General features: G+C 31.9%; 2 protein-coding genes across 2 annotated transcripts; both read right to left on the minus strand.

The window, feature by feature from the left end:
* On the minus strand, positions 1,039–4,700 carry LOC109339222 (probable WRKY transcription factor 26). Its single transcript, XM_019576638.1, has 5 exons — positions 4,186–4,700; positions 3,563–3,703; positions 2,876–3,474; positions 2,584–2,745; positions 1,039–1,744 (listed from the first exon to the last, which is right to left on the minus strand). Exons 1-5 carry the CDS (start codon positions 4,534–4,536, stop codon positions 1,309–1,311), a joined length of 1,689 nt encoding a protein of 562 aa, XP_019432183.1. The 5' UTR covers positions 4,537–4,700; the 3' UTR covers positions 1,039–1,308.
* LOC109339230 (U2 small nuclear ribonucleoprotein B'' 2-like) lies at positions 9,590–12,949 on the minus strand. The gene is made up of 5 exons (XM_019576649.1): positions 12,788–12,949; positions 12,143–12,315; positions 11,660–11,753; positions 10,405–10,487; positions 9,590–10,070 (listed from the first exon to the last, which is right to left on the minus strand). The coding sequence occupies exons 1-5, from the start codon at positions 12,861–12,863 to the stop codon at positions 9,795–9,797; spliced, it is 702 nt and encodes a 233-aa protein (XP_019432194.1). The 5' UTR covers positions 12,864–12,949; the 3' UTR covers positions 9,590–9,794.

The following is a 13,265-nucleotide window of genomic DNA, read 5'->3' on the forward strand; positions in this document are numbered from 1 at the left end:
TTTATGAACACAATAACTTTTTTTAGATCTTATCATTACCGTCTGAATTTGGATCTAAAAAGAGTACTAGTATATCTTTTATTAAAGACCCAATTTAAATGTCCCCTCAAAACCATTTTATATTGGAACATTAGTAATAAAGAACATGGTGGTTGTAACATATTTAAAACTTCGTTCAATTTTATACTTTTTAAATATAATGGAAGAAAATGCATAGGGTGGTCCCATGAACATGATGATAAGGACAAATGACCTATGGACTAAGGGCTAGCGTATGCATCACGTAAATGTCTCATTCCCACAATCACTTGTCCAACATTAACACGACACTCATTAAACAAAAGTGCTAAAGTCCTTTGCAAAACTCCCCCTTCCCAACACTTGGCTTTCAATCCTTGTACTACATTCATGCCAAGGGTAATATAGTCATTTCATTTCTTATGAATGAAACTTGTAGGGAGAAACATTCACATGTCCTGAAGGTCCAAAGGTGAAAGTATATCCTTGTAGTAAAAAAGTAATAATCATATTCATCAAATTCACATGGATGCCTAAATATTCTATCATTAAATATGTAAAATTTCATTGTACAAGTATCTTCTTTTGGACAAGGAGCATGCATTTATTAAAGAATGGACAAAAAAATAACCAAAGTTGACATTAATCAACCTTACCCACCAAGTAATCCAGCACCCATCTTTGACCGAGTATGGCATCTATTTTTTAATTTTTTTATATAGACATGCCATCTAATTAAAACCAAACCAATCTCATATCTTAGTCCAATTCTTATTTTCATTACAACTTGAGATGCACAATCATATACTTTAAATGAGATTAATTCCTTATTTATAGGATGAAGAATACATTTAATAATACCAAAAAAGACTAATTTGTAGTATATAATGAACCATATAGAATAACAAGTATGCAACAAAAAAATAGATCTACAACAACAAATTTATTGTGGAAGTATACTAGTTTTACTTGTGATCAATCAGAAAGCTACAAGAAAATAATAATTGGATCTTACAAAGATTAACATGAAGTTTTCCTTCCCAACTAAGTAAGAGAAGCATCAAAGTAATCAAAAAATTTCACAAACACCATATGATAGTGTCAAATACACGAGTTATAAAATATACACTATACCAATCCTGTAGCTGTGTAAATATACAACAACACAAATAAACTAAAAAATGCAATAAATAGAATGAACCAATGAACCTTATTTGTGAAATAAAAATATCCTATACCCCATTCCAAAATTCTCAACATTCATTTACCACGGGATTAAAAAAATTTGCTTCAGCATAGCAAAGAATCAAGGAACGTGTCATCTCTGGGCTCCTCCTTTGCTCTGGAAGAAAACACATTGTCAGATAGTTGTTGTTGCTGCTGATTCATGTAAGACCCCATTGGATTCCCGAAGCCCGAGAATCCAAAACTTCCCGGGCTCTGCAGCATCTCTAGTGTGAAGTCTGGTGCTTGTGGCCTAAGACTCTGAAGAGAATTATTACTTGAGTGGTTCAATGGCATGGGCCTTATGGCTGCATTGTTGGGGTTTGTAGTGTTGTTGTTTAGCATTGTTCTATTAACTGAATGGTTGCCACTTCCACGTGCTGCAGGGACATCATGGTTGTGTTTTCCCTCATAGGTTGTTATCACTGCTCTAAGGTCATGTGAGGCTCTTTCTACATGCTTCCTCACTGGACAACCTTGGTGTGTGCACTTGTAGTAACTCCTACAAGTCATAGGTTGAAACACAACATCAGACAAGACAATTTGAGGGTACTATTATTCTTATTAGGGATGAACATGGGCCTAGTTGGGACGGGTTAAGACTTGTCCTTATCTGGCCCTAAATATTGGCCAGACCACTTTTTTGAACCCGGATCTGACCTTAACCCGATCCTAAATAGTGATCGGGTCAACCTTTAAACCTGATCTGACCCAATTAAATATAATGCATACTCATTTTAGATAAAGACTACTCAATATCATTTAGTATTATGAATATGTAGTTTGATATATAAAATGATATATATATATATATATTATTAATCATGTATATATAAAATGATGAGCGAGTGACCATGGGACGGGACGGACCAGGTCATACTTGATCTCTACCCAGCCCTAAATATTGATTAGGTCTATTTTTTGAACATGAACCCGACGCTAGACCCGATCAGACCCAACCTTATTCGGACCCGATCATGATCAAGCCGTGCCAGGTAAGCGGGTAGGGCCGGGTCCTGCTCACCCCTAATTCTTATATACCACATGCACTCTTGTGAAAGGGGAAGGTTGCCAAATTTGACCAAGAAATTCACACTAGGAACAGAAAATTTTGGTACAGCTACAAGCATAGAATACTATAGAATTTCAACAAAGGCTACACCATTGTACCAAAAAAGATAGATGCAGAAATAGTATCCATCATGTATTTATGATGTGTATACCAAATTATACCATTACTACTTGCTAGCATGGATGTGAAGAAACTACATGATGGGATTCTCATACCACTTTCCTGATAGAATTATAAAGTAGAACAACTTTCAAAAAGTGATTTTTTACCTTGGATTAGGATTACCCTTTACTACTTTCTGTCCATATTTCCTCCATCTGTACCCATCATCTAGGATATCAATGTCACTTGTTGTCTGAACCACAACCCTTGGTTCCTTAACAGTTCTACTTCCAGGAGCTGATATACCCTCATTTTCTCCTTCATTTTTCCTGAAAAAATCATAGAAAAATTAACCATGGAACAAACATAACTAATAATAACATTAAAAAGGGCACAAAGAGGTTAAGTCATTAGAGAACTGTAATTATGTTGAAAAGTGATTAAAAAATAAAAGCTCACCATCTTTTTGAATCAGGTTCATCTTCATCATACTCATCCCCTCCTGACCTACACTTTTGAGAACTCTGCTCAAAATCACAATCTCCTATTGATATTGATGAATTTTCTGGGGTAGCAACAGAATCCATTTGTCCACTACCATTGGTAGCATATGATTGATCTTGTATTTCTGAGCTGATGGGATTTGAAGGAATCATTGAAACAGAAGAGGAAGATGATGAACTTCTCCTAGTATTCTGAGGCTTAGGATGGTTATGACTACCCTTGTAAACTATCTCAGTTATTTGTCCATCCAAAGACCTTTCAACCTTCTTTTTTGTAGGACAATTAGGGTATGTGCATTTGTAATAACTCCTTGGGTTTTCACTTCCCTTTACTTGTTTTTGTCCATATTTCCTCCAATTGTATCCATCATCTGATCTTCTACTTAAGGTCTGAACTTGTGGTTGTTGTTGTTGGTAATTGTGGTTATTAGTTTGAACACTTGAAAACTCTGGCTGAAAACTCTGCATGGAAGAAGAGTTTTCAGTTTTCATCATACTCCTCCCTGAAGAAAAATTATCATGTTTTGTAGCTTCCTGATAACTCCATGGTTGTTGCTGTTACAAACAAATTTCAACAAACTAATAAGAAAAAATATAACTTTTGTATAAAAATTAGTCTGAAATATTGAAATTGTTCACATACTGATTGGGTTTGAAAAGTGAAGTTTGAGAATTTTTTCTCTTCTTCTTTGATAATTTGTTGGTTACTCCTTGAATTGTTCTTCCAATCATTGTAACTCTGAGTCTGAGCAGAAAATGCTCCAGTTGTTGGAGATGGCAAAGTCTGTATTTACAGAAACCAAAAGACACGTGCCCATTAATTAAATAACAACATAAAGTAAGAAAATGAAACAAGAATCACAAATCACAAGGTAGTGGAAAAGAACACCAAGAGAATAAAGCAACGAAAACCAAAAAGGATCTTAAACAAGACATGTTCAAACTTCAAAGTAAGCTTCTTGTTTAACATCTAAAGTACAAATCAATTGAACAAATACAACAACAATAATAACCAAGTTGTCAACTACATAGATTAAACCATGTCTTAATGTTTTTTTATGAATCAAAATCATTGAACAAATATCAAAGATGAAATTATCAAGTCAACTAGAGTCTTAGTCAAATTCCTTATTTGAAAAAAACATGACTTCAAACTTTGTCTAAGCTTCCATTTGCTTAAAAAAGTTCTTAGGAACCACCAAACGCAGTGAACAAGAATATAAAACACAGAAAGGAGAAAAGTGAAGAGAAGAATGTTTCACTAACATGAGAAGAGTTTAAGAGAACAGGAGAATCAAGAAGTTCAGCAGGGCTCAAACCAGGAGGAATAGCAAAGTAAGAAGAAGGAGAAAAAAGAGGAGGAGATAGAGGAAGTGAAGGAGGTTGTATAGACTTGAATTTTGGTACACCAGAACCAGTTCTTTCAGCTATACGATCTGATAAACCACCACTACCATGATTCTTATTATTATTATTATTATTACTATTACTATTATCATCCATGGGAGAAGCTAAAAGTTCAGATAATGATGTGGTCATAAAAGGGTGTGTTGAGAAGGTGAAGTTGTTGTAAGAGTTTGCATGAGTAGTGTCTAAACTACTAGAAGAAGAGGCCATAATAGAAAGAGAGAAGAGAGTTTTTTGTTGTTGTTGTTGTTGAAGTGTTTAGAGAAAAGATTTGAAAGAGAGAAGTGGAGAGGTTTAATATGAAGAGGAAGAGGATGAGAAATGGGTCACGTATTGTATAAGACACTCTTCCTTTCTATTGGGATGATATTTCTGAGAAGCTGTCAAATGAAGGGGATGCTTTGACCGTGGAAAATAAATACTTACTAATGTAAATATAAATTATAATAAGATATTTATCTTTTAATTATAATAGAATTATACTTATACTATTAAAAACAAATTGGAGTAACATAATATGAGAATATGAAACCGTGGCATTTTGGGTAAGAAAAAATGAATTGGTATTTTAGAGTCAAAAGTTGTGGGTTTGACTGGGTGGCGGCTGGTAGTGATAAATGTTTGATGGTTGTGTTTCTGGAAACTGGAAATGTCTCAATATTCACTGAAACAGACATGGCAAGCAAACACGTTAGCCTTTGTTCACTCATGTCAGCAGTTGAGATGTTTTCAGGAGCTTAATTTATCTGATTAATTAACAATAATCTAATGGCGTTGTTCACTACATTTATTTCAATAACTTTATCTTAGTAAGCAGTCACAATTCAGACCACTAATTTATTATTAGTAAAAGATGTAATTATTTAGAGTAAATTACATTAATATTTTAGGAGAGAAATATATAAATTATTTCTGACTTTTTACATCTAAACACATCCCCTATTTTTCTTTCATCATACTAACCATTCTTCCATGTAAAATACGTGTAATTTTTTAAACAAAAAAATATGATAAATAAAATTTAGTTAAACAAAATATGGTATATTGTGGAGATAAGTCTAAATAATATATAAGTAAATACCTCATTACGATATAGTATAAGAGCGATTTAAACAATATCTCTTTGGAATTATTGATGCATTTTGTAACAAAAAATAATAGATACATTGATTTGTATATTATTTGGACTTGTCTCCACAATATATCATGTTTTGTTTAACTTAATTGCATTTATAACATTTTTTGTTTAAAAGATTTCATTTTTCTCATGCAGAGGTGATTAGTTCAATAAAAGTATAAAAATTAGGGATTTGTGTAAGCGCAGAAAAGTAAAGGATAGTTTGTGTAATTTCACTAAAACTTAAGGGATGTCAATATAATTTACTCAATTATTAACCATACAAAGATTTTTATATTATTATTGTATCATCTAATATTCATATTTAATGATGCATATTCAATTATTGTTTACCCAGTTAAGTTTTGATATGTTTTATTTTTTTATCTTAGTTTATATTTTTTGATGTTTTAAATTAAGATAAATTATATGTATTTTTCAAATTTACTCTTATAATAATTTTTAACTTTTATTCAAAAAATTTCTTCATTTTTTAATGTCCTATTATCCCTTAATATTTTTCTCCATAAATGTGTGGAATTGAGATAAAATTACCCTCTTTACTTTTCAATGTACTAATATCTTAATAACTTATATTCCATTTTTTCTCCATTTAATGGATTTGAGATCAAATTTATAGCAATAAATTAATTATGGAAATATATGAAAATTTCATAAATATATTTTACTTAAATTATATTTGTTTTTATATTATTTATTAACTTCTTAATTGTGTGCATAACATTGAATATTAAAAGTTTTGGGATTGATATGGACATTCAATTTTTAGTTTTAAGGCTTAAACTAACTTATTTGTGCCAAAAAATAATATCTTAGTGTTTTTTATTTAGAGAGAGCTTAAATACATATTTTTCAGTTTACCCTGCCACGGTATTACTTTGCGGATAAAATGTAAAATTAATGCTCTTCAAACTAGTTTGAGAGAAAAGAAAAGAAAAGCTAAGTTACACGTATGATGACAGGCACCTAAATGCATAGTACATATATAAAAGGAATAAATAAGTTTTTTCCTTCCTTTTCACTAGGTGACTAATGGCATTTGATGCACTTTACATAAAATTTGTCTACATACAACTCAATTATATTATGTATTAATTTTGTTTAAGATCAAAATGATAATTAAACATAAATAATATATATTGCAATGACAATATAATAAAACTCTTATATAACATATAGAAGTATAAAAAATGTTGACATGAAAATAACTGCCTTATCAATTTAGGACGATCAAAGGCAATAGAGCAAACAATCTCCAACCTGTAATAATGAAGTTAGAATAGATATTATACTTACAATTCTCTTAATAACTATTACTCATTTTATTCAATATTAAAAACATTTTTAATCAAACTATATACCAATAGGAATAATTAATTAAAAAAATATTATATCACATTACAATTCCAATTTCCTTTGTGTCATTGAAAAATTCATTGTTTTTTTATTTCTCATTAATGAAAATATAGTAAATGATAAGAAACAATAATAAATATCATACTCAAAATATAAAATGTTTTGTTTTTCAAATTTGACTATACAAAATTTTAACCGATATCCTATAATGATGACCAAGATAATAGTAATAAAATACTCTGTTTTTATAAACTCATCATACTAAAACTAACAAATAAATTACATGTCTCTCATAAGGGAGGAATGATTCAATGATTGTATGTTTCAGGATAATGTAATCTTTGATTAATAATAACATATAAAAAGTGGCATTGGCCTAAACCACACGCATGTTCCTAAACCATATCAAAAGGTGTTATTGGTGAAAATGATCATTTATCATTGCCACCCATTAAGAGAAAGTTAGGCACCCTTTGGTGTTTCTATTTTCAACGCGTGAATGGTGGAAAGATGAAATAAGGAAAGAATATTTGAAAAGGTGCAAATTTGATATGGGGCGTTAGAATTTTCCAAATTGGTGTGCAATATGTCCACAATTTGTATTTAGAAGGTGTATAAGATTAGTTTTGTGTTAAAGTTCTGTCATTGCAATCCCATTATATACAATACATAACAAACCAACAAGAATATATTGTGTCAGTTATGTCCTAAATTATGTCCCCCGTGATAATAAAAGTAAAAACTGAAAAATTAATAAATTTAATTTTTTAATTGACATGAAATTATACTTAATTTTTTAATAGATCTTTATTCTATAACAGACACTTAGTGAAACTATACTCAATTTCTTTACCCCAAATTCTTAAGCCAGTGCTTTATTGAACTTTGACATTTGCCCTATTCAGGCACTTACTGAAGTGGATCGTTGCCTAAGACCCCAAAAAAACCATTTTAGCTAATAATAGCAATGAATCTAAATTGCATTAACGAGTGTTTAATGGCATTATTTAAGCAATACAAAATAAGGAAATTGATATTTTGAAAACTAAGTTTTGTACTTCTGAATATATCAAAACATCAATTTTAAGACATAATTTTTACTTCCACTTCCTTAAACGATATGCCTAGGGGTTTATTAATATTCCCATTTTTTTAAAAGTTCGGTAGTACAACTAACAAACGATAAATTATTTATTTACTCTCCTTTAACCTGAGATAATTTTTTTTATAAATCAATATAGTAGATGAATTTAATTTACAAGAAAATTCGGAGAATGAATTTGGATTCCCAAAGTATTTTGTCATAGGTTTCATTCATGAATTTGTTTTGTCCACTGTAAAGGGACAAACCATTTATTTATATACACTAGCACAAACACTCGTACATTTAATTACTATAATAATCTTGAGGAATTAATTGGTTTATAGTTTGTACCTGCTAGTCACTTTATTATTATTAGATCTAGAATTCAGAAAACCATGGATTTACTAGTCCACTAGATTCCTAATTGTCAAAAGATATCTGATTTTGGAAGTTTCCTCAGTAACCCAACAAATACTCAACTTAATTGGGTTACTCAGACTAGAGAATTAATTATCAATTAAACTTTAATATTTATTTATTTTTAGTGTAAACTTTGAGACCATCAATATAATATCTACTGTCCCTGTTTGTTAGCATTATTTAAAAGTCAAGTCAATATTAATTATATGATACCCTAATAGAATAAAAACTCTTAAATTATTCATATATGAATTATTTTTATCTATTAAGTATCACTTATACTCACTTGTATCTATTTTATAAACAAATTTGACTAATTTCACAAGAAAATCAGTTAAAAGACAGTTAATTATTTTGATTTAATAAAAAACATATAAATAATTACAATTATTCTTCATCATGTAATATATGGAAAACAATTATTAAATTTTTTGAGACAAAAAGTTGAGACTACTAGGAAAAGAGAATCAACAGGTGTAAGAACAGGAGTGATAGCATTATAGCACACTCTAACAAAAATTTATAATAAAAATAACTTTATCCATTTTAAGGTTCAATGATAAAAATAGCTTAATTCGTTTTTTAAACAATTTCTCCCTCTCCATAGAAACCGTTTATAAAAAAGTTATCAAATTAAAAGTTCATATGATTTCTACTTATTATGATTACATGTATGTGAATTAGCATGGTGATTATTGGAATTGATATTCAATACAAAAAAATGTAAAGTCATCCATGTTAAGGTCTATTTTAAAGGTGAGAAAATTAACCATCACGTAAGGTATTTAAACATTATCTAAACAACAAAGTAGATGATGTAAGTCGTATTTCCCATCATGATATTCAAAATGTCGGGGCATAAACATTTTCTAATGGTTTCTTTTATCACTTTTGGTCTTCAGTGTTCATGCAACTATGGTAAGAAAAGTATGAATTCGAATATACTAAAAATATATGAATTTCATACATTATTACTATATCATCCACTATTCATATTTAATTATTATCGATTCTTTTTACAAATAAATAATATATAAATTTTTATAGACAATAATAGATATTAAACTATTCTTTTATCACTTTTGGTGTGTTCATGAACAATGGTGAGAAAACTATTTTCATGCAAGTATGCAACACCCAAAAAAGATAAGAAAAAGAAAAGCTTCTACAACAGCCGTTGGGAGTTTAACCTAGGCTGAGCAATCAACTTGTAGAAGCTTGCAATCTAAACAATGGGACATGTTTTACTAATATTTAAAAAAAAAAACAGAATAATACTATCTCAATCTTTCCACAAATGTAGCTAAATTCTAACAGTGTCTCACGGTTTCTTACTCATTTAATAAACTCAGCTATTGCAATTAGTTTATAAAAGATATACTACAGTATGCAAAAAGTCTCTTCTCAAGTACCCTTTCCCACAAATACAACCAAGAGTTGGAGAAATATCTGCAGATGAAATTTCATCAACTACTTCTTAGCAAAGGTTATAATCATGGCATTTTGAGGGGTGATTTTGAAGCCATGAAGAGCCTGCATAGCCATAGATGATTGCACCTCGTCTTCAAAATCTACAAATGCGATACCCGGTTTTGCTTCGATCAAGCGCACTTCCTTAAAACCTGGGTATTGTTCAAAGAGCATTTCCAGCATCCTGCCAGTAGTTTCATGAGGCAAATTCTCTATGAATAATATATTGTTAGGAGGAGCTGTTTCTTGGGCACCAGGTCCTTGACGGGATGAGGCCTGCAAATGATATATTTTAGTCACATAATATCAGAAAAGATAATTAGATTAGAGCATAAAATTCTACATTACCACCCACTATAAACAGAGACCAATAGATAAAATATGACCAACAATCATTGTTCTTTTATTTCACTTGTGTCTTTCATGCTCACGAGATTATTATGACATTCAAACATTGATGTGATTATCAAAAGTTTGTTGCAGGGAGAGAAGAAATTGCTAAGGTCACAATTTCACATTTATAAAAACTCTTCATAATCCAAAGACAGCTCTTACCAAAGATAGGAAATCAGGTACTATAAGTAAAGTAAAATTGATTAAAGGAACTTACTGTTGAAGAACCATTACTTGCACCATGTGTTCCATTTGGCGCAGTAGATTGCGGTGTATCTTCAGGCCGACGTTTTCTTTCAGCTGAACAAGCAAAATTATGTTGGTCAAACAATAAGAAATTACGAACAATTCAAAGAACGGACGAACAATGACTCTAATGAAATAAGCTAGAAAACTAATGGTAGAAGGCACATTTCATGATCCAGTAGGGAGTGTGAGCTTAGTTTTGGAGGGAAAAGGAAAATGAAGTCACACCAAAACTTCCCTTACCCTCCAGAAGGAAGCTCAGACAAACCTTTAAGATTGTCTACCATGCTGGCGGGAACAGCTCTCTACCTTCCTTGTGTCTCAGCCCTAGTCGAACAGCCCATAGCTTGCCACATGTGCAGGTGTTTAAAAAAAAAAACAAAAAAAAAACTCCTAAAAATAGAAACAGTAGAGCGTGACACCCTTCAGACTCAAGATAGCAGCAACCTCCACCCCTCTTCAACCCTATCATCGAACAGGAGACAGCAGTGGGCAGCAAGTGATGTTGGTTTGGTTTAGGGAGCCATGCATGGTGGCGGTTGCTCATACGATACAGATGCAACCGCAACAGGAAACTATGCCTCGCCAGGGAAAAGACTGGCGTTTGATATCAGAGGAGGTGGAGCAGACTGGTTCGCACACGGCTGCAGCGGGAGGTCGACGACAGCAGTGGGTTCATGACAAGGAGCGGGTGAAGATCTGGGGTTTCACGTTTCTGAAGCAAAGCTTTTGGGTTTTAATTAAATTCTGAAGCATTTTAGTTTTTTTTGAAGCACCTGGACACACGGCAAGCTACTGCCGTTTGGCACAAGGACGGTAGGGAGCTGTTCCTACCAGCACAGGAGACAATACTGATCCCTGCATGACCCGTTTGTGCTCTCAGTCTGGACGTTTCGGCAGCTGCTGCAATTCAAACTATTCGTGCGATTTATCAACAATTCAGGCATGATAAAAACCATTTGTGTTTCTTCTCACGATCTGTACCAACAGCTCCTTTTTTGGGATACAAGTAGGAGTATCGGATGACACTAACTACACTGCAACTGACTAGTATTTCAATGCTACAATCCTATAATTTATGAAGCTCCATCCAGTTTCAAATGAAATTACCACTTAAAAGGGACGAGTTTTAATGGTTCATACAACATGCAAGAGTTCTAAACTATGAACCCAAAATATGTGAAAAACTCGGATTTGAAAGGAAACCATAAATGACAACCATTCACCTTTCTCCTCTTGTTTCTTTTTCTTTTCCCTTGGAACAAAACTTCCCTCTTCTTTAGCAATACAATCTGATTTTGTTTTCGCGTATTGAATTCGCTGCACCAAGTTATTCACACAAAAACCTGTTATATACATCCTATAATCAAAATACTAAACTAATTCATAGGAAAATAGGAAACAGAAAGAGTCATAATCTGTCGTCACAATTTTTCTCTCATTCTTGATACAAAACATGCTTCCTAAAGGGAAATAAATGTTGGGATCAAAGAAAACTGGATATGAATATTTAAATAAGAAACATTCTGGTATGAAAATAAACTCATGATAGACAATATAGAACTAAGAGAAACTAAGAAATTGAGTCCAGAAACAGTAAGATAATCTGAGTAGGTAATAAAAAAGGTTCCTAAAGATTTGAAATAAGACGTAACAGACTTATGAGCATAATTGGAAGGAAATCAGAAATGATAATATAACTTGATTACCATAGGTTTGTCATAAAATGGGAAGTTTTGCATTTGCCGCACGGCATTGCTGGCAGCAGTGACTTCACTAAAACAAACCCATGCCTGTCCTCGAAGCCTAGGTGTCTTTAGAGCAACAACATCCAAAATCCTTCCATATTGAGAAAATAAGCAATACAGAGATCTCTTCAACTCTGACAGATTAAAAACAACAACAAACAGAATGCTACTGTAAGATTACAAAAAAAAAACCCTAAAGTTATAAACAAAAGAAGCAAAGAACATATCAAAATACAAATTACAATATATGAAATGCAAAATCATGAGCAATATTGAAGCAAGGGCCCTATATATATCAACAAAATTTCACAATAATATATAAAATCAGCGAAGCCCCTAAACCAAGTCCACATCTACCCTAAATTCAACATGAAACGTCAACCTAATTGAAGTTTCTACGGACTGCAACTGCCACCAAATTATATAACAGCTCGAAATCACAAACTCAAATCAGCACATTTCAAAGAAGCTACAAATTAAAAATTAACAAACAAAGTTGCAACTTAACCGAGTTCGAAAATCACAGTGAACACATAAAACAGTTGGTAACAGATTTAATTTTTAGAAAGAAAACAAAAAAGTGAGGGAAGTTAGTTAGTTAGTTACCTTCTTTTTTAATTTTTTCGTTGAGGTTTTTGATGTAAATTGTCTGGTTCGGAGGTATGTCCCCTGAGAGCATCATTGTGTTTCTTCTCTCACAGATGGAGATGAAGGTCGAGCCCTACTTAGTAGAATGGGAAAGAAAGATCAAAGACAAAGTTTTTGTTTATTTGGACTTTTCATGGAACATTCAGTTTTCATAAAATGGGTCTGGCCCATATGAAACAAAACCTATACCAGTATCACTTGGAAAATGGGCCTATTAATTAGACAAAATAAAAGATGAGCTTAATTAAACCAGTATCTATGTAGCTTATTTGATTGAGGATTAACATCTCTATTCGGCACTATAAACCAATCACTAGACCTTTATAAAAGAAATTAAGAGTTAAAATCGTGCCATCAACATAAAAAATATATTTAAATGGTGCAATCAAAGATGGGTGCAAAATCTAAGATGGGCACTTCCATGTATTCCCACTTG

The sequence above is a fragment of the Lupinus angustifolius genome, chromosome LG02 (assembly GCF_001865875.1).
Source record: "Lupinus angustifolius cultivar Tanjil chromosome LG02, LupAngTanjil_v1.0, whole genome shotgun sequence".
NCBI lineage: Eukaryota > Viridiplantae > Streptophyta > Magnoliopsida > Fabales > Fabaceae > Lupinus > Lupinus angustifolius.

Bases quoted from the DNA above. Each gene is read 5' to 3' on its own strand.
- LOC109339222 (XM_019576638.1), bottom strand. From the start codon at position 4,536: ATGGCCTCTTCTTCTAGTAGTTTAGACACTACTCATGCAAACTCTTAC. The intron at 3,704-4,185 runs GTTAGTGAAACA...CTGTAAATACAG, and splicing joins TTCTCTTAAACTCTTCTCAT to ACTTTGCCATCTCCAACAAC. The intron at 1,745-2,583 runs GTAAAAAATCAC...TATGACTTGTAG, and splicing joins AAGGGTAATCCTAATCCAAG to GAGTTACTACAAGTGCACAC.
- LOC109339230 (XM_019576649.1), bottom strand. From the start codon at position 12,863: ATGATGCTCTCAGGGGACATACCTCCGAACCAGACAATTTACATCAAA. The intron at 12,316-12,787 runs GTAACTAACTAA...TTAATCTGTCAG, and splicing joins CGAAAAAATTAAAAAAGAAG to AGTTGAAGAGATCTCTGTAT. The intron at 10,488-11,659 runs GTGAATGGTTGT...TTGCTTGTTCAG, and splicing joins AAAGAAACAAGAGGAGAAAG to CTGAAAGAAAACGTCGGCCT.